At 41.1% G+C, this 22606-nt stretch overlaps 1 protein-coding gene across 4 annotated transcripts in view; it reads right to left on the bottom strand.

Moving 5' to 3' along the window:
• The window catches only part of sptb (spectrin, beta, erythrocytic), a 56417-nt gene extending 33891 nt beyond the window's left edge, over window positions 1-22526 (bottom strand). Inside the window, exons 1-9 of one of the 4 annotated variants that reach the window (XM_034859001.1) lie at window positions 22206-22526; window positions 16502-16759; window positions 4309-4460; window positions 3972-4145; window positions 2129-2226; window positions 955-1035; window positions 681-796; window positions 429-541; window positions 151-338 (exon numbers count right to left, since the gene is read on the bottom strand). In XM_034859001.1, coding sequence (XP_034714892.1) covers window positions 151-338; window positions 429-541; window positions 681-796; window positions 955-1035; window positions 2129-2226; window positions 3972-4145; window positions 4309-4460; window positions 16502-16649 — 1070 coding nt within the window. In that variant the 5' untranslated portion in view covers window positions 16650-16759; window positions 22206-22526. Of the gene's footprint in view, window positions 1-150; window positions 339-428; window positions 542-680; window positions 797-954; window positions 1036-2128; window positions 2227-3971; window positions 4146-4308; window positions 4461-13192; window positions 13851-16501; window positions 16760-22205 lie in introns of those variants that run through there. The other 3 variants (XM_034859000.1, XM_034859002.1, XM_034858999.1) reach the window with 3 other exon arrangements.
• Between the last annotated feature and the right edge of the window lie 80 nt (window positions 22527-22606).

Raw genomic sequence — 22606 nt, 5'->3', positions numbered from 1 at the left:
CTCTTGATATTTTATGAAATGTGCTTATAATGCTAAAGGTGAGTTATTTTTTCTTCTTCCCCTGAAGATTAAAAAGCACTAGACAAAGAGAACAGATCCGAATAGAAACAGAAACAGAGAGTAATGTAATGCTGTCTTGGCTCGACTCACTTGGGGGGCTTCTCCACAGTGCGGTAGGTGTTGAAGGCCTGGAGCTGCTGCTGAACTCCAGTCAGAGAGTTGGCAAGTTTCCGGTTGTTCAGCACGATAATGGTCTGCTCGATCCACGTCAGCAGATCCGACGCAAGAGTCTCATACTTATCAATCATCTTCTCTGTCTCGATGGCGTGATCCAGAACCTAAAGAAGGAGGTTGAAGACAATCACGGAAGCAGGAAACAAACTTATGTTACAAGTTTGTCATAATTGTGCATCATCTTTCCATCTCACCTTTCCGACTCTCTTGCCCTCGACAGCGAGCTGCTTCATCTTTGAGAAGTAGTGGTAAAATGCCACGACGTACGTGATGATGGACTTCTCATCTGGGTTCTCTGTGAACACATCTACAGAACAAAAAACGGCAGACAGGTCAGTCACAGCCAAGCCAGAAACCATCTCTGGTCCTGAGCTCTTTTTTCCACCAGGCTTAATGCTCATAAACATTTATTCTACATGAAGGCACAGCCTCCGTCAGTAACTCGCCTTCTGGGTCTAACAGTTTGGTCACACCAAGCTGCTGCTCTGCTACATTGAAGGCGCTCTGAAGGTTGTGGGTTGGGTTGGACCTCTTTAATTTGGTATAGTCCACCAGATCAGGCCTGAGAGAGAAAGATGGGGAGCGCATAAGAGCAAAAGAGGATAATGAGACAGTGAAAGAAAAGAAGCAGAATGAGGAGGAGAGACACTGAGCAGGTTTCATGGGTTTACATTTCAGAGCTGGTGAGAGTGGATTTGGCCATTCATCATCTCTTCTTACCGGTGTTTGTGTATGAGAGCATTAAAGGCCATGCCATCTTTCCAGCTGGTGGTGAAGTTTGTGATGTTGATATTGGGATATCTGCAAAACAAAAGCCAGGGGACGTCATTGACTGAACCTAAGGCTGAGAAGCTCCTGTTTTAAATCAATGTCTGGTATCAGTTCTGATTCTCAACATGTGCAATTATGAAGTGCACATTTCCACAGCTTCAGGCCTGAGCAGACTCAGACTAGTGGAATTTTATGATTTGCTGAAAGGATCAGAAACATTTAGAAGCACAGTTTTTTAAATGTGACAGAATTCAACTGAAAGATAGCAAATCACATTCAAATGAGCAACTTTATTCTTAAAGAATAGATTAATATTTGAGGAAATGTGCTTATTTGCTTTCTGGCAGAGAGTTGGATGAGAAGATCGATACCACTCTCATGTCTGCGCGGTAAATATGAAGCTACAGCCGGTTAGCTTAGGTCAGCACAAAGACTGGAAAGAAGGGGAAACCGCTGGAATGTGTCTGTCCCAGGTAACAATTCATCCAACAAGCACATAACCCAAAACATGTTGGTATTATTCAAATTACATAAAGAGATATAACGTCCTAATTAGTGTGTTTTAGGTGCTGATAGGTGGATTAGGTTAGACAGAGGCAGGCTAGCGGTCTCCCCTTGTTTTCTAGTCTTTATGCTAAGCTTATTGTATCCTAGTATTTACTTCACATTGATCTTCTCATCTAACTATCTGCAACAAAAGCAAATAATTGTATTTCCAAAAATATCAAAATATTGCTTGGAGTAAATAATCATTATGGCTTTTATGATTATTAAATATATTTATTAAAGAGTAATGTAAAAACTTCTAAACTGTAGTTTTGAGTGGACATTCACTTTGATGCACATTTAGTTAAATTCCTTCTTATTATCAAATGTAAAACTTCACTTCACTATTTATTTTATTAAATGTAATGACTATGACCCTCTTTTGAATCTATTTTCAACCATGAAAACTAGAATAATAAAAATAGTAACTCATTTTATCTAAGGAACACTATGGAGTTTTGAATTTGAAGACATAAACAAACAAAAAAATCTATAACCACTAAATGATTTAAAGCTGTGTACAGAAGTGGATCCTCATACTAATTCCCAGAGGACATTTCCAACAGCTCCCTCTTACCCTGCCGTTTTCATCTGACACCACAGAAGTAGAGCGTCCTTGGCTGAGCGCGTCTCCTTCTGGTCCGCCTGTCCCGTTTCCACGATAATGTCCTGGATCTGAATTAAAAACAAAAGACACAGCTGGATGATGCATAATGAAACTTAACTAAGGAGTGTGAGCTTTGTAATCAAACAAGAACAATCCACAGCAGAGACCAACACTGATAGAAACATGTCGCTAATAGCATGCAGCAAATGGGAAACATTTTGGCAAAGTGGCACAAATACCCCTTTGAAATACATAATTTATTATAACACGAGTAGGGTTTTATTTGTGTACAACAAAACTAATCTCAAGTGATATGTCAGCTTTGTTATTAGCAGATTGGATTCTCACAAATCTAAACCTATAGGGTCCAGCTGATAGAAGAGGGGGGGTAATTATTGAAGTTCTTATTTTCCCACACAGTGGGCCAGTAATTAGAGCAGTGATGTGATCTGAGAGACAAGCCCTGAGAGAGGGCTAAATTTAGCCAGTTTTGGTTCTCCTTGGTTAATGCAGACTGAGAAGATACAGACAGGAGGACCAAGTCCTTTCTTTTTCTTTTTCTTTTATATTTATTTTCTTTCTGAAAAGTCTGAATTATACAGGAAGCCATATTGTTTGAACGAATGTGTCTAAAAATAACAGTGTTGCTGTCAAATTAAAAATAAATATATGCCCCCTCCAAGAAGATAAAAAAAGAGTCAAACAGACATGTTCTGATGTTTGGGATGTGCTTTTGGCAGAAGATAAAATTGGAATGTGAAGACATCTCATTTGTGGAAAAAGCAAAAGTCAAAAACATCCCAATGCTGCCAGTTGATACTGTTCCTGTACTGCATGCGCACACACTAAAATGACACTAATCAAAAGAGAGAGACGTGCCTATCACACAGCAGGTTATACACAAAATGCAAATAAAAATGAGTACTAAGTCATAATGTGCTCTGATTTGATTTATACAATAGTCTATGGTAGCATGGTAACATGAATTACAGTTATATTTGAACTGTGGTCGGGTTCCACATGTGGCCAGCTCATCATATTATTTGAAGACTGTGACATGTTGAATAACATTAAAATAATGTGAGTTTTCCGATCAGAGCTGTAAATATTGACATTTGTAGATTAAGAAAATCTAAAGGAGTGCTTGATAGTTTCTTGTACTGCTGTAATTTCCCCTCTGGGGATGAATAAAAGCTCATCTTGTGGCCAGGTTGGCTCAGTGGTAGAGCCGGCGCACATATTTCAATGTTTGTACCTCAACGCAGAGGGTCAGGGTTTGAATCTGACCGGTGACAATTTCCTACATGTCTTCCCTCTCTCTCACCTAGCTGTCCTGTCACAAATTAAAAGTGGAACCCAAAGCCCCAAAAAGGATCTTAAAAATAAAGTCTCATCTTGTTGTGATGAGGGAGGGATCTGAAAAGGTGACTATACATAATGCAAAGTTTATTATTTTGGGGTTTTGATTAGAACTTCTTAACACTTTGCACGTTGCCTGTAACAGAATAACAGAGAGAGAGAGTGAAGTGAAGTATATTCAATTGTCCAATGTTTTTGTCATTAAAGTGGACTAATACACACTGAAGAAGAAACTAACTATTTAGTATTTACTTTTACGCATGACCTGAAAAAAGGGTTAATAGTACACGGCCTTAGAAAGGTTTTTTCAACATCTTCAGGCATTACAGATAGTATTCCATGTAACTGATTAAAAAAAAAGAACTAGGATCAAAAAGGGACAAAAAGACTCAAATTAGCAAAATAAATAAAAAAATTAAAGTTAAATATGAGCATTCAGCATAGCCAAGTTTACCTGGAAGCGAAGGATGATGGTCCAGATGAGGCCGAGGATGAGGCGATGGTTGCCATCGACGATGTCGTGGGAACCCATGTTCTCCAGGTGAACCCTCTGCTCTTTGAGGAACTGCAGAGCCTTGTCCACATTCTCCAAACAGTGGATACGCATTCGGCCTTTAGTGGGTTTTGGCTGAAGACAGACATGAGAAAGGAAACAGAAAGGCAAAATTATAAAGGCGAGAGTGACCACAAGAGCGAGAGAGAGAGAGAGAGAGAGAGAGAGAGAAAGAGAGTGGAATAAAACACAGAAGAGAAAATAAATGTAAAAAAAGGTTTGACGGGGAGCTTCTTACCAGTCGTTCACCCGACAGCACCTCCAGCAGTTTAATGAGCATGCGTCCGTCCCGCAGGTCCAGGTAGAGGTCAGAGATGCGACAGCCGACCCGGGACAGGATGGAGTTGACCCACTTAGTAAAGGTCTTCTTCTGAACCGCCTCACGCTCATCTGATGGGAGCACAAAGTTAAAGAAAGAACATGAGCTCCATAAATAATGAAATACCTATAACACATATACAGAACAGCACCACCGGAGCTGCTGCGGATTAACTGGCCTGCTCAGGACTGTTCAGATGGACAGATGGATGGAGGCCCCTGAGTTGAATTTGCTTTGGAAACAGAGAAATCTTACTGGTTAAATTAATCCCCAGTGCAGAGTTAAGCTTTGCACTTTTACGGAGAAAGTGCAGCCTGCATGTAACCGGCTATCTGCAGTGAGCTTTGTTGGGAGGAAAAACACAACATTCAAATATTTCTGTTGCTCCAGTGATATGATCTAACTCACACAATAATAGTATTTCTACCTTCACATCAGCCATGTCTCCAAGCAATGTGACTTACATATTCATGGACTGATTATGAGACAATGGGCCCCTGGGCACAGACATGTAAAAGGCCCCTGACCCCTCTTAAAGGAGCAAGACTCCCACACTGACATTCTGCAGGCAAAGCAGAAGTATTCAAATGATGTTGGAGATGAAAAGAGGCTGTCCGACCCCTGCTCGGGGCCTCCTGCCACAAATGGTAGATACTGACACTCATAGATGGCATCCTACATAATGGTAATGTAAACTTTATTAATTCCACAAGGTGAAATTACAATTTACACTCTTTATTGTTAGTTCAAACAGGTCTAAATTACACCCACACGCTCAGTACTTATTCATGCACTAATGGAGAGATGTTAGAATGAGTGGGCTGGCCATGGAAAGGGACCCTGAGCAGTTGGGGACTTGGTGCCTTACTTAAGAGCACCTTAGCAGTGCCCTGTAGGTGAACTGGCACCTCTCCAGCTACCAGCCCGCCACCATAGCTTGGGCCGTATGGGGATTTGAACCAGCAACTCTCCAGTTTTCAACCAAACGCCCTACTGACTGAGCTACTACCGCCCCAAACGTTACAGTAACATGATGGACAAGAAAAGATTTAAATAACTTTTTTTAATTAACCAATGTTAACTGTGTGTTAATGACATGTTTAGTATGCTATGCCGCTGTTATATAAAGGAAACAAAATATGAATCTTGGGTTGGATTGGATTGGCAGATACTCAATATAACTTATAACTTATTATATCTATCTGTAAAAATTGTGTCTATAACAATAGCCGCCTGTATATATATTCATAGTACATATTCACATGTAAACTCTGTAAACCATTAGTATATTATGTTCATTGTACATATCTGTAATCTATATTTTATATTACCCATCTGTAAAATTCAGTTTATAATAGTATCCATTTCTATATTTAGGCAGTACATATCCATGTCCTGCACTTATGAAACCATTGTATATCCTGCACTTACTGCTATTGCCCTTCTGGTTAGACCCAAACTGCATTTCGTTGCCTTGTACCTGTACCTGTGTAATAAAGTTGAATCTAATCTAATCTAATCTAATAAGAAGAATTAAGAAAATGTACATCCTATTTACATTTTCTTCTGAGCTCTGTGACTTTCCAACAAGTAGTCACCTGGGGCCCAGTAGGCCTGTTCAGTAATTCATCAGTGTCCATAACTGAAACTTCAATTAATGTCAATTTAACAGTCACTCTTGTCATTGTGCTGCTAACTGTTACACTTGTGTCAAGTGGGGATCCGTTAAAATTGAGAATTACAAGATCTCGAATAGTCCTGTTTTCCCTGTCATGTATTTGTACAGTGCATCTCTTTTACTGTAATTGGAGCAGTTTTTCATTAATGGAATACTGGTAAAATACTCAAAGTTTTGACCTTTTTGCTCAGCCTTGACTTGCTATCGTAGTCATTATTGGTGACTCCTGCTTTGGGTATTAACCTGAGAAGCTGGATATGATTATTGATATGACTTCAGTATTTTTGCAGACAGACCTGCTGCAAATATGATATGGACAATCCCCGAAGGAAAAGCTTCACTTTACCCGTCTATGTCTTCTCATCCTTTCTTCAGAGTAGATAGAGAAGTGGTGATGCATTATAACATCACATGCATGAAAAGTAAACACACACACACAAGGTCTCTGCACAGTTAAGCGTAGGTGTACAGTAGTTATGCTGAAATTCCTCCACTGCAATTTTGCCTGAAAACTCGGGAATGACAGTTGAGAGAAAAGCAGAGTATGATTGGCAGACTCTGACAGCTTTTTGGGAGCGCTGCTCACACAGTGACACATCAGGTCGGGATCACACTTAAAAATAAGATCTCAGAGCATGGCGGATGTGCCTCTTACTCAGCAGCAAAATTTTAAAAAAATAATATGATTATTGGACCATATGTCAGCATGACCGAAAGTACCATACTCTTTTTGATTTTGTCTGTGGACACACTTAATGTGAATGGGAACGGGGGTGGTGTGAGTGGGTGTGTGCTTGTCACTCTGGGTTGTGACTGCATTTAGTCAGCAGATTAAATGTCCTGCACAATTTAAACCTTCTCATGTACGCATCATATAATTGATATAAATTGTTTTGCAGCACCACCGTTTATTAATGGTCTAAAACGGTCTATTTTTGGCATTTCTTAACTGCAATTTCTTATAATCACTTATTTGCCTCCAAATGCACCAAAAACATTTTATCTGCAATAAGCTAATATCAGCCCCGTTGATTTATAAACCTAGCTCTAGAAATTACACAACATCATATGCATACATGATATGCACATGCATATGCATATGATATAACACATTTCTGTAAGGCTTCATTCCAACATATTAAACATAGACATTGGAAGATTCTTGTAGCCATATTAATTAGCTAAAATGTTGAATTTCCAGGTGATTCAAGGGCTTGGCAATAGCATAAAAATCAATGTCATAATATAACAAAGCTATAATAAACATATGATAAACTCATCAATAATGAACATATAATAGGCTACTATATGCATAATATATACAATTATTACACTGACGTTTAATGATTTTCATAAATGTATTTTAACTGTAAACACAGTTACTGTGTTTAATGAAAACTTGGTTAATTTTGTTTCTTACTTAGTTTTATTATTTATTCATTTTATCAATTAGTTAATTTAACCAACTGTTTTACACATCTCATCAGATTCATAGTAACTGATAATGAGCGGAACTTGTTTTTTAATATTAATGCTGACAGAAAATTAGCTGGGCCATTGTAATGAATGGCTGTCATGTAAGGCCATGTCTTACGTAAAAATGACAAAACATCACTGGTTCCAGCTTTTCAAATGGTTTTCTGAGTATTCCCGAACTATAAACAGGATTTTTAAAGATATTCTTGGAAATTTGGGTATTTCTTTGTTTTTGCTGTGGCCAAATAACTGATCTAATCACGACAAAAATCATTAGTTGCAGCTTTTTGATTTAAGTTCTTTGGAGAACATTATAGGACAATCTGGAGCAAGGAGGGCAGAGGGGCAATGCGAGAGGAGTACAGCTGCTCTGATTGAACCCACAACTCCCAGCAGACACACACACACGCACACACACACACACATACACATACACACACAGACACACACACACACAGCTCCTTAAAGTGTATCAGGTCAACCACTGGTGACGATGCATTTTCCACCCTGTGTCGTACCATCTTGCAGTTATCATTAACCTGTCACTTCCCCTCGGTCGGCCTGATACACAGTTTGCCTTCTTTATTCCTGAACCCAAATCTGACTGTAAACTAAGGAGGGCAAAGGACTGCATCCCTAATGACTGGTGTAATAAATGATTCAGACCCCGGGGCTGCGGAGAACAACCAAGGAACGAGCTAAAGAGGAGTAACAGAAGAAGAAGAGGGAGGAAAGAAAGGAAGGAGTAGTGGAGAGAAGGATTTAACAATATTGGATTAAAGGTTAAGAAGGAGACAATAAAACAGAGGGGGGAGGCGAGACTAAAAAAGATGAGACAGAGAAAAAGAGGAGAGCATGAAGCATCAGACAAAAGTGATGGAGAGAGTGACTGAGATGCAGGATTTCAGGTTAAATCTACAGAGACTCAACCAGGAAACAGAACAGGATACATTACCTACAGAATCTAAAAATGACCCAGGAAACAACAAAGAAAGCTCCAGCTTCATTCTAAGAATCATCAATGAGAAGAAACCAGGTTTTTTAACTGTAAAACACATGATGCAGCAGAGTACAGTAAATAAATCATGATTTTTCTGTTCCCCTCAGCAGAACAACAGCACACACCACTCCACTATGTCGTACGGGGGTCGACAGGGGCAAACGTCCGGCAACTTCAGAAAATGCAAATATACAAAACACAAGCAAATTGAGAAAACACAGGAGCAGCATTTAGCAAATGGGCTGCAAATATAGAAACAATGCAAAAAGAAAAGCCAACAGACCCCAAAAAGAAATGCAACAAAAAACGCTGCATCCAGATTACACAACAGACATTCTCCAGGCCTCTATGTGGAGCACTAAGTGGAACAGCTTGATCTTCGACCCGGAGAGAGAGAGAGAGAGAGAGAGAGAGAGAGCGCGAGCACGTTCAATCTCAATGTCCGTTTTGAAACGGTGTGCAACTGCTTTGAGATCATAGACTGTACATATTGAGTCAATGTTGGAGATATGTTTTCTCTCGGTGGGTGTGTCTCTAGTTTATTGGCTCAGGTCACAGGTGATACCCAATCAGCAGAGACTGTCTGTAATCTCGTGGTAATAAAAAGGTGGAGCGCACTCTCCCCGTGGGGTCGAAAATCCATCTGTTCCACTTAGTGCTCCCCCTAGAGGCCTGTCACTCCCCGATGTAAGTCGAGTGCAGATTTGAGTCGTGCATGCTTAGATTTAATGTGCCATACTGAAATTTGTGAAATCCATGACATTTTTGTCATTACAAACAATAACAGAACACGGAAATCATTTCAAAAACGTTTTAGCTATCTATGATTGTTTGTTAACTTGTAGCCAGCAGTGAACAACCTTTGTTGAGTGGGTCCATTTTTTTTCTGTATTTATAATAAAGAAGTATCTTGTTAGCATCTTGTAGGTTACTTGTCGCAAATTGACGCATGCACGACTCAAATCTGCACTCGACTTACATCGGAGAGTGACAAAGTCTGAAGAACTTCCGTTGTGTAATCTGGATGCAGAGTTTTTATGTTGCATTTGTTTTTGGGGATTGTGTGCTTCTCTTTCTGCATCGTTTCTGTATTTGCAGCGCATTTATGTATTTGGTTGTGTTGTGTGTATTTGCAGAGCGTTTGCGAAACGCTGCGCATGTGTTGTCAAATTAATGACGATGTTTTCTTAATTTGCTGTAGGGCGTTTGCCCCCGCTGACCACCGTAACATTGATACAGATTACCACGCCATGAAAAAGTAATGGCAATTAAATAACTCAAAGCTCCATGAGGGGTGTCAGTGATTTAGCACAAACCTTTGCATCATAATCTGTCTGCTCATGCCACCTCTACTGTACGTGCAGTAATACCTGTGACAGATGCTTTTCTGAACTATTTGGGGTGCTGCCTACAGAGGGTTGTACAGCAGAGGCAGTAACAGGACAGTTAGAGCACATCCCCAAAACGAGCACACGGTTCTCCCGTATCGTCTCACATCACAGGACCTTGAGAGGAGACAGAGTGCACAATGATGCTCCTGGCCATTTAGGAAGCATGGGACAACAGAGGGGGAGGAGGAGGAGGGGTGGGAGGAGGGAAGGAGGATCCTTTGCTTGCAAGCATCTCACTGAGCTGTCTCCAGATGAGTAGTTCAACAAGCTCAATATGACAACAGCTCTGTGTGTGCGCTCGCTGCTGAACAAAGCCTTCAGTGATTAGTCTAAAAACTAAGTTCTGTTAAACCTCTAAATTCCAGTAGCAGTATTATAGAGCAGAACATCAATACAGTATGTAAACTCCTAGTGATATAAGATTCAGTATCGACTGGGATTTCATTACCTTTATATCATGATGTATCATATGTTTGTTGTGTTGTCTTTTCCAAGTCTTCTACAGTTCTTCTACAATCTGAGTGATCAAGCCCAATACCAGGAACAGTGAATTATTCTACTTCTTTAATTTGTAGATATTGATATTGAGGTTTTTGTAGTGAGTTCCATTATTTGGGTTAGCTGCCTAGTGCTGTCTACCATCCAGTTATTGTGTCACTGTACTGATTCTGGGATATAAATATTAAATATAATACACTTGACATAGTAGGCCATACTTTTCTGAACACATTGAATTTCATTATTGTAGTATTTAGTGATAAAGCCTTATGATCTGTGACAAGCCAGAACATACTTTAACAGTACCACAAGTAGAGAAGTGCCATAAAGTCAGCAAACAGATACACAGCAGTATGTCTCTATGTTAGAATTTAATGCAAATGAAAGCTCCACTTTTTGTATGATTTTTTATTTCAGAAGTGTAGCTGAAAGGGGCTCTTGGCCCTTTTTTTTAAAAGATAAATGATACATTTAGATCCAGTTCATAAATAGGAAAGTAGCGGTAGTAGTTCATACGAAGGGCTAACCAGAACTTCCCTGTATGTTTAATGATTGATACTGCAATTGTCAGACATTCTTTTTACATGAATTAAATATTTTTTAGCAAGCCATATACAATATACAACTCCTCTAGAACACGGAATAGACTGCAGCAGCGTCTGGTCACTGCTGTGCTGCGGCCCTTTTCCAACTTACCGGCTTCTTCTTCCTGCATATCAGTGCCAGCCATACTAAACATTCCTCTGTTTCACATGCTTTTACTGTGTTATCTCTCATCCACTCTTTGACTCCAGTGAAAGCCCAATGACTTATTCATGCTGATGGATTTTCCCTGTATACACCCTTATCCGTCTTTTCCAACAGTCAGCTCTAACTGGATGTGGCCCAGAGGGTCCCCCAGCACCCTGCTACATGCCTGAGTCATGGCTCTGCCAGAGCTACCTGTCCTGCAGCCATGACACCATGTCTTTATCAACACACCTGTCCAGGAGTTTTCCTCTGTTAGCTTTGTTTACACACTTCCTCAAGACAAAATGAGTTGTTGGAGGTTTTGCTAAATGGACTCACATTTTGCAATATATCATATTAATGCAGAGGCTGTGAAGGTTTCTTGATGTTGTAAAGAACAAAACGTACCAGCATTCTGACTTGTAAGGATTAAGTTAGAAATCCAGGAAAGTCTGTTTACAGGTGTTGGAGAATGCTATTGCAAATGTTAAAAAAAGAAGGTTGTATTAAGCTGTTGTGGATTCAGAGGGAGCTGTTTTACATCTGATAAACGGCCTCAAGTCATGTCACTTGAGTCAGCGTCAGTGGGGGCTGAATACTACAAGTTTGAAAATGACAAAAATCTGGGGAAGAAGAAAACTCGACAATTGCTCAAAGAACATACATTCACAATAATTTGAGGGCCAAGCTTGTGAAAAACATTGTATTTGTAACAGTAAACATGAGATCAAGGGCCCAAAAAATCGAAGGGGGGAGGTGTTCAGACAGTTGAAGAAAACCAAAAGGTTAAAGATCAAAAATCAACTAGAAAAGATGGAGGAAAAAAACAAACACCTTTTTGTGCAACCAGGGCAGCAGAAACTACTCAACACCAATGACTGTGTCTAACTCTAAGAAAGATATAAGAAAATGGATGAATGGTTGAAATCAATATATGCAAAACAAAGTCTGTTTTCTCTTTCTCTATTTATTACTTATGTTTTTATGTTATTGATGTCCTGGCCAACTTGATTCTACTGCTGTCTTGACCAGATCTCCCTAATAACGGGTAAATAAAAAGCAAATAAAATGTCATGAACTGTAATTGGTGGATCGATACACTTGGCTCCAAAGAAACCACTCTAATTTGGGAAAGCTTTAGAAATGTGCTGCTTCGCGGAGAGTTGACTCTGCAGTCTTCAGAATCAGTCAGTACTTGAAATCTAGCAGAGGCAATAAAAAAGCATGTTTCCCTCTCTGTTCCTGCATCGTCTCCTCCATTTTCTTCCTCACACTAATGCACTCCTGGCATCAGGGTGATAGATAGCATAGTGCAAGCTAACAAAAATCCACAGTGACGGCAAACCTCTCTTTTAAAACCTCAACAACACAGGAAGAAAGAAGGAGAAACAAGGGAGAAGTTAAACCGCCAGAGGAATTGATTCTTTTTTAACACCGCCAACGCAATCATTCAGGGGGAAAAGGAGGTTAGGATCAAAACACACTTTTGCTTTGTTCTTTGGAACAGTTTGCAAAGGGTGCAGGCCATATGGAGAGAAAGGTAACAAGCTAAGAATTAAAAATATGTTGTCATAAAGAAAATGGAGCACATGAGAGGGCATAACACTACCTTTGGAGGGAAAACCATCGCAACCTTTTTAGGAGTTTGCCTATGAATTATTCAAAGTCAAGTCAGTGAACAATTGGGGCAGAGCTACGGCTTCCTGGAAATAAATAAATGACTACCTTATAGATTCAATAAAAGGGCCGATGCTTTGGAAGCGCAGGCTTTCTTTGCTGTTAGCTTTCTCTAGTTCTCACAACAGGATGACAACCTCACACCTGCTCACATCACAGCCCAACCTCCCTGCGATCCCATGCTGGCCTAAACACAAACACAAACACACAAGTTGGAGAAGGGAGGGGCATGATTGGAAAAGTTCTTTCTCTCTCTGTCTCATCGGTGAGCAAGGAAAGGATGGACAAACTCCCTCTGGAACACACACAAATGCACAAACAAACACAAACGGCTCTTCCATCAGGACGCTGTACCTTGCAACTGTCTGAAGCGTCCGTCCAGGATGGAGTTGAAACAGATGTTGGAGGTGCTGTAACTCAGCCAGCGCGCCCGCTTCATACTTTTAGCTGAAGAGGAAGAGGAGGAGGAGAGGAGGGCGGGAGGAGGGTGAGGGTGAGAGGGCCTCTGACGTCTGGGGGTGCATGAAGAGGATGAGGATGAGGATGAGGAGAAGGGGCAGAGTCCCGCAGGTGCCACAGCAAGTGGTACGTGCATGATTGTGCCGTTGCTCTCCGAGTGGTGTTCAGGCTCCAGCTGCTTCCTGCTGCTGCTGCTTCCCCTGGTTGCCTTCTTACTTTCAGGTCTCTGGGCCCGGTGGACCGGTGGGGTGCTCCTGCTCCGGCTGATGCTCATGCCCACCCGAACAGGGGCCTCTTTCTCCGGCGGGGCATAGGGTCGGACGGCAGCCTCCTTGGCCCCTCCGCTGCTGGTCCGGATGGCTGTGGTGTCCCTGTTGCTGGCCTTCAGGCTGATCTTGACCTCTCTGAGCCGGGGTTGGCTAATAGGAGCAGCGCGTAGAAGGCACGGGCTGCTCATCTTGACCCCCAAACACCGACAACAACAACAACAACAACAGCCTGGAGCCAGCAGAGGAGCTTGGCACTCCACGTCTCTCCTCTTCTCTGTCTCTTGGCTCTCTGTCCTCTTTTCCAGATCCCTCTCGTGTTCACTCCTGCTCCCTCCCTCCCTCCCTCCCTCCTTCTTCTTTCTTTCTTACTCTCTCCTCACTGCTGCCGTGATGATGCTATGCCTCCACGCTCAGACGGCACAAGGGCTCAAGCAGCCTTCAGTTCAGTTTAAAGTGGTTTCTCCAGCCCCATCCATGCATACAATATGTTTTTGAATACGTCCACATGCACACAAGACTCCCTCCCTCTACCCAGCACTCCCACACAGTCGTGACATCACTGAATGTGAAGTGTATTTTCCTGTGCCAATAATCCAACATAAAACGGTCCATCTTTTAGGTGTAAGTAAAGAGTAGTGTAAGTGGTTGGATATTCATTGCGTTATGCATGTGCTCTGAAGGCGTGCTGGGTGCATATTTCTCAATTCACAAGCTGTAAATTCGCAGCAACGACATTCAGAGTCTCTCTCATCTCCTGCCTCTCTTTTGACTTTCCTCCCTCTCTTCCAACTCTCTCTCTCTGTGTGTGTCTCTCTCTCTCTGACAGGAAACACTGATTGCATTACAGAAACATCAGTGCAGCAGCACTCTAACACAATATCCGTCATCACTTAAAGAGACAGAAAGAGACAGTGAGAACAGTGGTGAAAGCTCTAACAGATAAATGGTCTGGACAGGACTTCACACATTTTGGCTACCCAGATGTTGGGCTTGATAATAAGCCATAATACGTAGTTATCAAACTACGGCAACATTCTACGGCAATTAGAATGTTATTATATCAAATCTCATTTTTATAATATTTATGACCAGCATTATTTTCAACAATAGACTTTTAATGTACGTATGTATTTAGGCGTGGGCCATATACAGCAAATGGTTGTAAAGTTTTGGTGGGAAAAGCCCCCCCCCCAATACAACAATTCTTGCTAAACTCAAAAATACGTAAAGCACATAAGAAGAAAGTGCTGTTGGTGGAGCAAGCCGCAGCTGCCACATACACCCGTTAGACGAGCATTGGATGGTGCTAGTCAGGTGGTCGCCAAGCAACGGATGAATGAGCTAAGGATTGTGAGGTATGAATGAAGCAGCTGATCATCAGTGCTCTGTGCTTGACCTAACGCAATGCTACAGATAAACAGTTTTAGTTTCTATAGTGGAAATACCAAGTCACAAGGGATTCACAGGAAACAGTGCATACACATGAACATGATGTTCAAGCGAGTGTGTGTTCAAAATTCACGCATGTGGAAGACAACATTTGATCTTACGGTTAGTACTACAGTTTGTTTGGGTAGCTACTTTAGTAGTCTCGCATTGCCTGACCTTACTCCACAGCACTGCGGAGTAGGTTTTCCTTTTTTCATATACTGTATACACATATGTTTTTTTAAATACGAAAAATATTCTTTAAAAAGCTGGACACTATAGTTTATAGCAAATGTTACTCAAGCATTAGCAAATAGTGTTTTTGGTGGGGACTATTTTTAGACAAAGATTTGTTGTTCTACTGAGTATTTATGGCAGCAGGTTCATCTGGTATTGACTCTTTGACTCTGACTTTGTGTGTGTGTGTGTGTGTGTGTGTGTGTGTGTGTGTGTGTGTGTGTGTGTGTTCATGGTAATGAAGGAACCTGTCACCCAGTGCAACAGTGTGACTCATTTATGTTTTTTAGGACAACAATTGATCTCTATGGCACAGAGGAGTAATGATGTGTTTCATTTCATATTTCATAACATATTCAGACTTGTCAATTCATTGTTGGTTTTGCTCTTTTCAGGTGATTTGTTAACAATAAGAAAAATATGGGATATCACCAGAAGTTCAAATCAAAAGTTTTTACTTTTTTATGTCTGCAATGCTCTTGTAGCTACTTGTGTTTAGACATTTAGCTTGTTTTGGGTTTGTAGAAAAACACTATTCCAAATTAAGGTATCAAAAAAGAATTTTGCATTTGTACTGAAACTCAGCCATCATACCCATACTAGTATCAAAAGGCGTCAAACAATACCCAGTTTCACCCATAAGTGCCTTCTCTCCACATGGCTAAATTAATTTATTTTATCACCTCTTGTCTCTACGGCATTATAAAAAAAATGACCATGGTGTGACCCTGAACACCCTATCTATGTTACACTTCCTTTCAATGCAGAAACTATTTAAAACCTCCAAGCAGTCACCCCACAGGTGGGTCACAGCTTACTAGCTTAGCCAGAAATGCCAGAGAGCTGTGCTATGGGACGGAGACAGGAAGGTCAGCTGTTCAGTTCGGTCAGACTGGACATTCTGAGAATGTGCATGCGATCCCAGTTACAGTACTTGCAGAGGGTGCGGAGCAGTGTCAGGGCTCAGCTGTTGGGGGGGTGTGACACCACGAGTAACATGTACTCACACGAAACACACGCAACACCTGCAGAGCTCTATATGAGAGCCTTGGAGTAAAATCAAAGGTCACCTGGAGTGGGAATTATGTAATTTTTCAACTAAATCTAAGTGAAGGTGAGTGACACAAAATCCTGCCAGAGTTAAAACGACACCCATTAAAGCTCATCCTTTCTGCCCTTCCCACGCTCTTAAAAAGCCACTGTCATCTCAAAAATGTGTCACACAAATGCCTCGGAAAGGACACAGCCTGTTTACTATGCATGCACTCACCTGCGAGGGCCTTGATGCGCGAGCGCTCAAACAGCCTGGCAGAGCTGTTGTCATTGTCGAGGTCTTCGTCAGTGGCGCCAAAGCGGGTATTGATGCGGCTGTACTGCTGCGTGATCTCCACATTGTCAAAGTCTGTGGTGGAGGTCATGGCGGAAGCCAGCGTGGCAAGCGGGTGAGGGGACGGCAGGCGGCGTCCTCAGGTGGTCTGGTTGTGGAGGGGATGAAATGACAGGATGGACCTTGAATACTGGAGGTAGTCTGAAATGGAGCAGGAAGACAGACAGTAGAGGTGTTATTATAAATAATTATGATGATAGACTGGGGTTCAGTACTTACTAATCTGAAACTGACACTACTTTACCCATATTTACATATTCATAGACTGGATTGTTAAATGAAGAAATTTAATTTTTTTTGTGGAAAGACTATATCAGACAAAAATTATAGGGCTGCAACAATTAGTGCCACATTTCAGTTGATTCATTTGATGCTTCCAGATAAGCAATTATGAGAATTTGCTGTTGTTCCTACAATACAGTAAATTTTAGTTTTGGACTGTAGAAAAAAAACAAGACATTGGCATTACAAAGAAATATTTTTACTGTCTTCCGATGTTTTAAAGGTCCCATGACATGGTGCTCTTTAGATGTTTTTATCTAGACCTTAGTGGTTCCCTACTACCATATCTGAAGTCTCTTTCACAAAATTCAGCCTTGGTGCAGAATTACAGCCACTAGAGCCAGTCCCACAATGAGCTTTTCTTAGGACGCGCCATTTCTGTGTCCGTAACTACTGAGGAAGGGGGGGGGGGGCAGATGGGGGGGGACGTGGCCTTGACCAACTGCCACTTTGCTTGTTTCAAAGACATGATGTCTCTCTCTTTCTCATGGGCGAGCAAAGCAGAGGTAACTTATAGGTAACCCTTGCCTCTTGTGACCTCATAAGGGGCAAGATTCCAGATCGGCCCATCTAAGCTTTAGCTTTTTCAAAGGCAGAGCAGGATACCCAGGGCTCGGTTTACACGTGTCATTATTTCTATCCACTTTGGGACCACAGGCAGGCTGGGGGAATGCATATTAATGTTAAAAAAAACTCATGACATGACATGTGACCTTTAAACACCCACTGATTACTCAAGAAATTAATCGGATAAAACACTGTCTGGCTGAAGTTTAGTTTGTAATTTATTTTTTTTTAATCAACTCCATTGGGGAGAGACTGTGTCTATACCTGGCACGAGAATGTCATTTTTGAAATTTGAAGAAAGCTATTATCTCAGATGTGGTACAGTACAGGTATATTTTTACATATAAACATTGCCTACCATGGCTTTCAAATTGGCCTCACAAGCACCTGTGCCCCTCACAATCTCCATTTTGTGCATTTCACTTTGCAACTGTCACCCCGCCGTGTGTCTGTGTGTTCTTTGTGTGGAATGGCGGGTTGAAGGGTAGCAGCTCAGATAGCTCTCTATCTGGGTCCAGCATTGCTCTCTTATCATGTCACACAGGGGGAGGGCAACCCCTCTGTACTGGAGAACATGACGAAACCACCTTCTTTTGAATGATGCAGCTCACATGGTTTGAACTGCGAGTGTGTGTGTATGTTTGTGCGTGCGTGCGTGCGTGTCTGTGTGTGTTTGCGCACTTCCGTTGGTAAGTATTTTTTGAAAATAAGCGCATGAAGTGAAATAAGGGGGGGAATACAACTTGTGTTCAAACTGTCGTACACAAAGCTGGAGAAACAGGCACATGGCAGTGGCCTCATGTGGCACTGATTAAGTACAACAAGGTGAATACCACATATTTTGGCACATTTTTCATAACTTTATAATAAGAGAGATAAAAGTATATTTAGGATATTACAGTGGTGGTAAGTAATTACTAGTAGAATATTTGCCTCAGAATTATAGTGGAGTACAAAGTAGCAGAAAATGAAAATACAAGTAAAGTACAAGTGGCTCAAAATTGTACCTAAGTACAGTATTTAAGTAATGTACTTTGTTATTTTCCTTGCCTGCTGGCATGACTTGACTACAGAGGCGCATTCAGAGAAGAGGCCCTCAGTGGTGGACAATAATGGCACCCTACAGGTCTCCCTCCTCCTCCTCCTCCTCCTCCTCCTCCTGCTCTGTATCATTCCTCTGCAGGGGGCTCTTATCAGCCCAGGATGCTCCACCCACTACTGGGGATCCCCTTATCACCTCACACACAACCTGGACAGGAGCACTGAACAGCACACTCACATTGCACGAATCCTCTTTACACGCCATACAAACCTGTATACACAAACCTGTATCCATAAGCTGTCAACAGTTTTACAACAGGCTGACTAACTGCTCGCTTCCATACACAAACCGCAGCAAATTAGGTGTGTGAGCTGGGACGTGTACTCAGTTAGACTGTACTCAGCTCCATTTAAAGTTGTTTTAAAGGCATGCTGGCCTCCTACTTATAGACAATCCTGTGAAAGTTCACTGCCTGCCACAGCAATGTGTGTGTGTCTGTCAATAGTGTCCTTGAGCAAGAGACACAGCTCCTATATAGCTCACTCGCAGTAGGTCACCCTGTCAGCTGTAAAGCAGAATAAAAGTCTACAAACCCACAATCAGATGAAATCACGATAATAAGAGTGCTGAGCATGAGTGACAGTATGCAAATGCCTACAATGCACGTGTAGATCTCTAACAAAAGCAATCCTGAAAACTAGTCTCCATTCCAGCTGCAACCAACAGTAGATTTTATTATCCACTAATCTTTCAATTTCAAATGTTATAGCTTTAACAATTAGCAGATGAATTGACCAGAATAATATACTGCAACAATTGTGGTAGGTGATTATCCATTCAAACTAATTTTTCAAGCAAAAATGCCCAAAATCCTGGTTCCAGCTTCTGAAATGTGAAGACGTGCTGCTTTTTTTGTCTTATTTCATATTGAATTAAATGTCTTTGAGTTTAAACTCTCAGCAGGACAAAACAAGAATGCTAAATACTTTATCTTGGGCCTTAAAAAATACTGATTATTTACCATTTTCTTTTGTGACATTTTATTGACATTTTATAATAAACACCAACAGTTGCAGCCCTAATTGCTTTACTAATTACTAATTGGTAAGTCTATAAAATGTTAAATAATGATAAACAGTCATTTGTTATATTCAATTAACAGCCAAAAAGCCAAAAAATAAGCAATGATATCATAATATAATTTTCAAAGGTTATGTTTTGGGCATTTTTGTCTTTAATAGACAGGACAGCTTAGTTTTGTAAGGGGGGAGAGAGGGGAAGACTTGCAGGAAAACACCGCAGGTCTGATATCAAACCCTGGGTCCACCAGGTAAGCTACCTAGGCGTCCATTATGATCCAATTTAACCTTTTGACAATTAATATTCTGACAAGGGACCACCTGAAAACCAGAGTACATGGAATAGCATTAGCACTTCCTGTCTGAATTTCACAAATCTAACATCACTAAATATAAACTAAGTAATCTTATTATAAGTCATGTTATCGTTGTTACCACTATGAGGTATTTGACATAAATTTGACATGAGGTTGATACAAATAAGAAACTTTTATGTTATTATTGGCCTATAAGACAAATTACATAACACTTTGGCACCCCCTTGTATGGCTTTTTACCACCATAAAGACCTCAGGACATGGTCCAGTATTTCATCATTTTTCTGACTGCACATTGTGCGATAATGACTAAGAGGCGCTGGATAATTTCTCAGAAGTAAAATAAATGTCAAGAGGGATGATTAAAATGTCGGCTGGAATTTCTCCAGATATTTAAGTGCTGCTTGACCTCAGAAAAAGAAAACATTTTGGAATTTTTTTTTATCAACTCGTACTGGATTCTGCAGATTCAGCTCTGCACGAGGTTTTGTAAAAAAGGTTAACAGGTGGGAATGAGATTTTTACTCTTAAGATTCACAGAGTTAGGATAAAAACAAAACAATTCCTTGTTTCTAAAGGTGTGAAAACAACTTTTCTTAATGATAACCTTTCTCGCCGTTTGTAATTTTGAATTGACTGCACCTATTGCCCAAAACTACATTGTACAAGTGTGTGCATTGTAAACATCAAATCAGCACCTTTGGTGAATATAAGTGTAAAGACAATGTTCCCAGCTGTGGGTAAACTGTGTGTTTTTAGCTGGCTAGCAGTGAGCACATTAATGTGAGTAGCATGCAGTCAGATGGAGAGGATGAAATAAGAGATGGGTGTGGTCGAGATGTGTGATCTACAGCGTGTGCAAAACTGTGGCAGCAACTGGACAGAGGAGAGGGAGGCCTGGGAGCAGCAGCAGAGAGGAAAATCTGAGACATAAACACAAAGTAGACAGAGATCAATATGGAAGGGGAGGGGGCTGCTTATTGGACTGAGGGAGTTTGCAGCTCTAAAATTCTCCGCAAACTGCCAATAACATAAAACTATTACTCGTGTACTTTAACAAGATGTGGGGTCAGAAATCATGTGAGACTGAGCATTCAAACTCTCTGTTTGACATACTCCATTCTGTACATTGATTATGTACAAATGCAAAAATCTTCCTTTGTTGTGGTCAATAATGTTTTGACTGCAACAGTACTGAGCCTGGCTTTTAGGAATCAATAGTAAACTATTCCTGGAGTGTGTTTACACAAACGTCCCAGCTCGTCCAGACATGGGGACACACTCACACGCTTGTCCTTTTAAGGTAAATGAGGGGGAACGTCTCTTTCGCTCAGTTAATATTTAATATTTCTGTGTTCTTTCATGAGCCACCACTTTGTTTCCAATCAAGGAGGGGATACAGATTGTAGGGTGCTTTAGGAAAGAATGTATAGAGTATATTCACTAAAATCCTGGAATTTAGTACAGATTTGAAGTACCTACGACCTTGACTATATTTCCATTTTTGCTGTGTCAGACTTCTATTACATTTGAGAGGGAAACATTGTATTTTTAACTCCACTACATTCATTTAACAGCTACTAGCTACTTCAGGGATTTTATTCTAAAAACATAACATGGCTTCGAAATTTTACAAATAAACTATCCCAATAGTATATACCAATAATTAAAATACCAAAGCTGCACCATGACCAACTACAACAGGAACATGCTACCAAAACATGAATGCATCAGTAATAGTTATAATCAAACAAGTACGTACTATAGGGTAACTTTTTTTAAGCACTTTCATGTTTATAATAAAGTAGTCTACCTTCTGCTAATTGTGTACTTTTACTCAAGTAAAGCATCTAAATAGTTTCTCAACCATTCCTGGACACATTAGACAACTTTTGGATGGCGCACTTCTCCACTCGCAAACATGCGCACTGACGTCATTGTGCGCATTTCCTACGAGTCGCTGAGGCCCGCTTGAAGCCTACTGAAAGATAACAAACTGATAACTCAAGATGTAGCTTAACTAAAACTAAAAAAAGCGAGTGATTTTAACAACAGAACACATCCATCTAAAAAAAATAAAAAGAAGTGTGAAAGCTTTTTAAAAACGACGTCATTATTTACCAGCCTGGTCCAACAGGTGGTTGGAGAAAACTTTTAACTCCACTACAAACAAAGACAAACAATAGCAGCCTTAATGGACCGAGTGCCAGTCAGTGACCGCTGACAGAAACGATTTGGCCAAAGATCAATAATTTCATTTTACAATGGCGCAACTAGCTCTGCTTTCAAAGTACACTTACTTGCTTCTGGATGCTGTCCTGTCCGAAAGTGTTTATCTTGAGTATTCTCCCTGCCAATAAACCAATTACAATCCCATTGAAGCAGCGGGGGTCGTGGTCAGAGTGGACGGAGGTCTCCACAGCGCGAGGAGGACACGGTCCTGCACGGGGGACAAGGGAAAGGGGCTGTAGGCGCCGCGCCCTCCACGGTCATTCCCGAAAGCCAGCGACTGACCCACCCTGCCGGGTTAAAAATAAAGTGGGTGCATCCAGTACATGATCTGTGCGCGCAGGGGACGCACATTCCTGACAAGAGCTGGTGACTCTAAATGGCAGAGACACTTCTGATCTCAAGTACACCCCCCCACAATCCAATCCACTCCACCCCACCCCAGCCAGCCGGGCTCTAATCGCACACACAA

Source organism: Etheostoma cragini, chromosome 20 (assembly GCF_013103735.1).
Source record: "Etheostoma cragini isolate CJK2018 chromosome 20, CSU_Ecrag_1.0, whole genome shotgun sequence".
In the NCBI taxonomy this organism is placed as follows: domain Eukaryota; kingdom Metazoa; phylum Chordata; class Actinopteri; order Perciformes; family Percidae; genus Etheostoma; species Etheostoma cragini.
The sequence above is the reverse complement of the archived record's forward strand: the minus strand, read 5'-3'. Positions and strand labels throughout refer to the sequence as shown.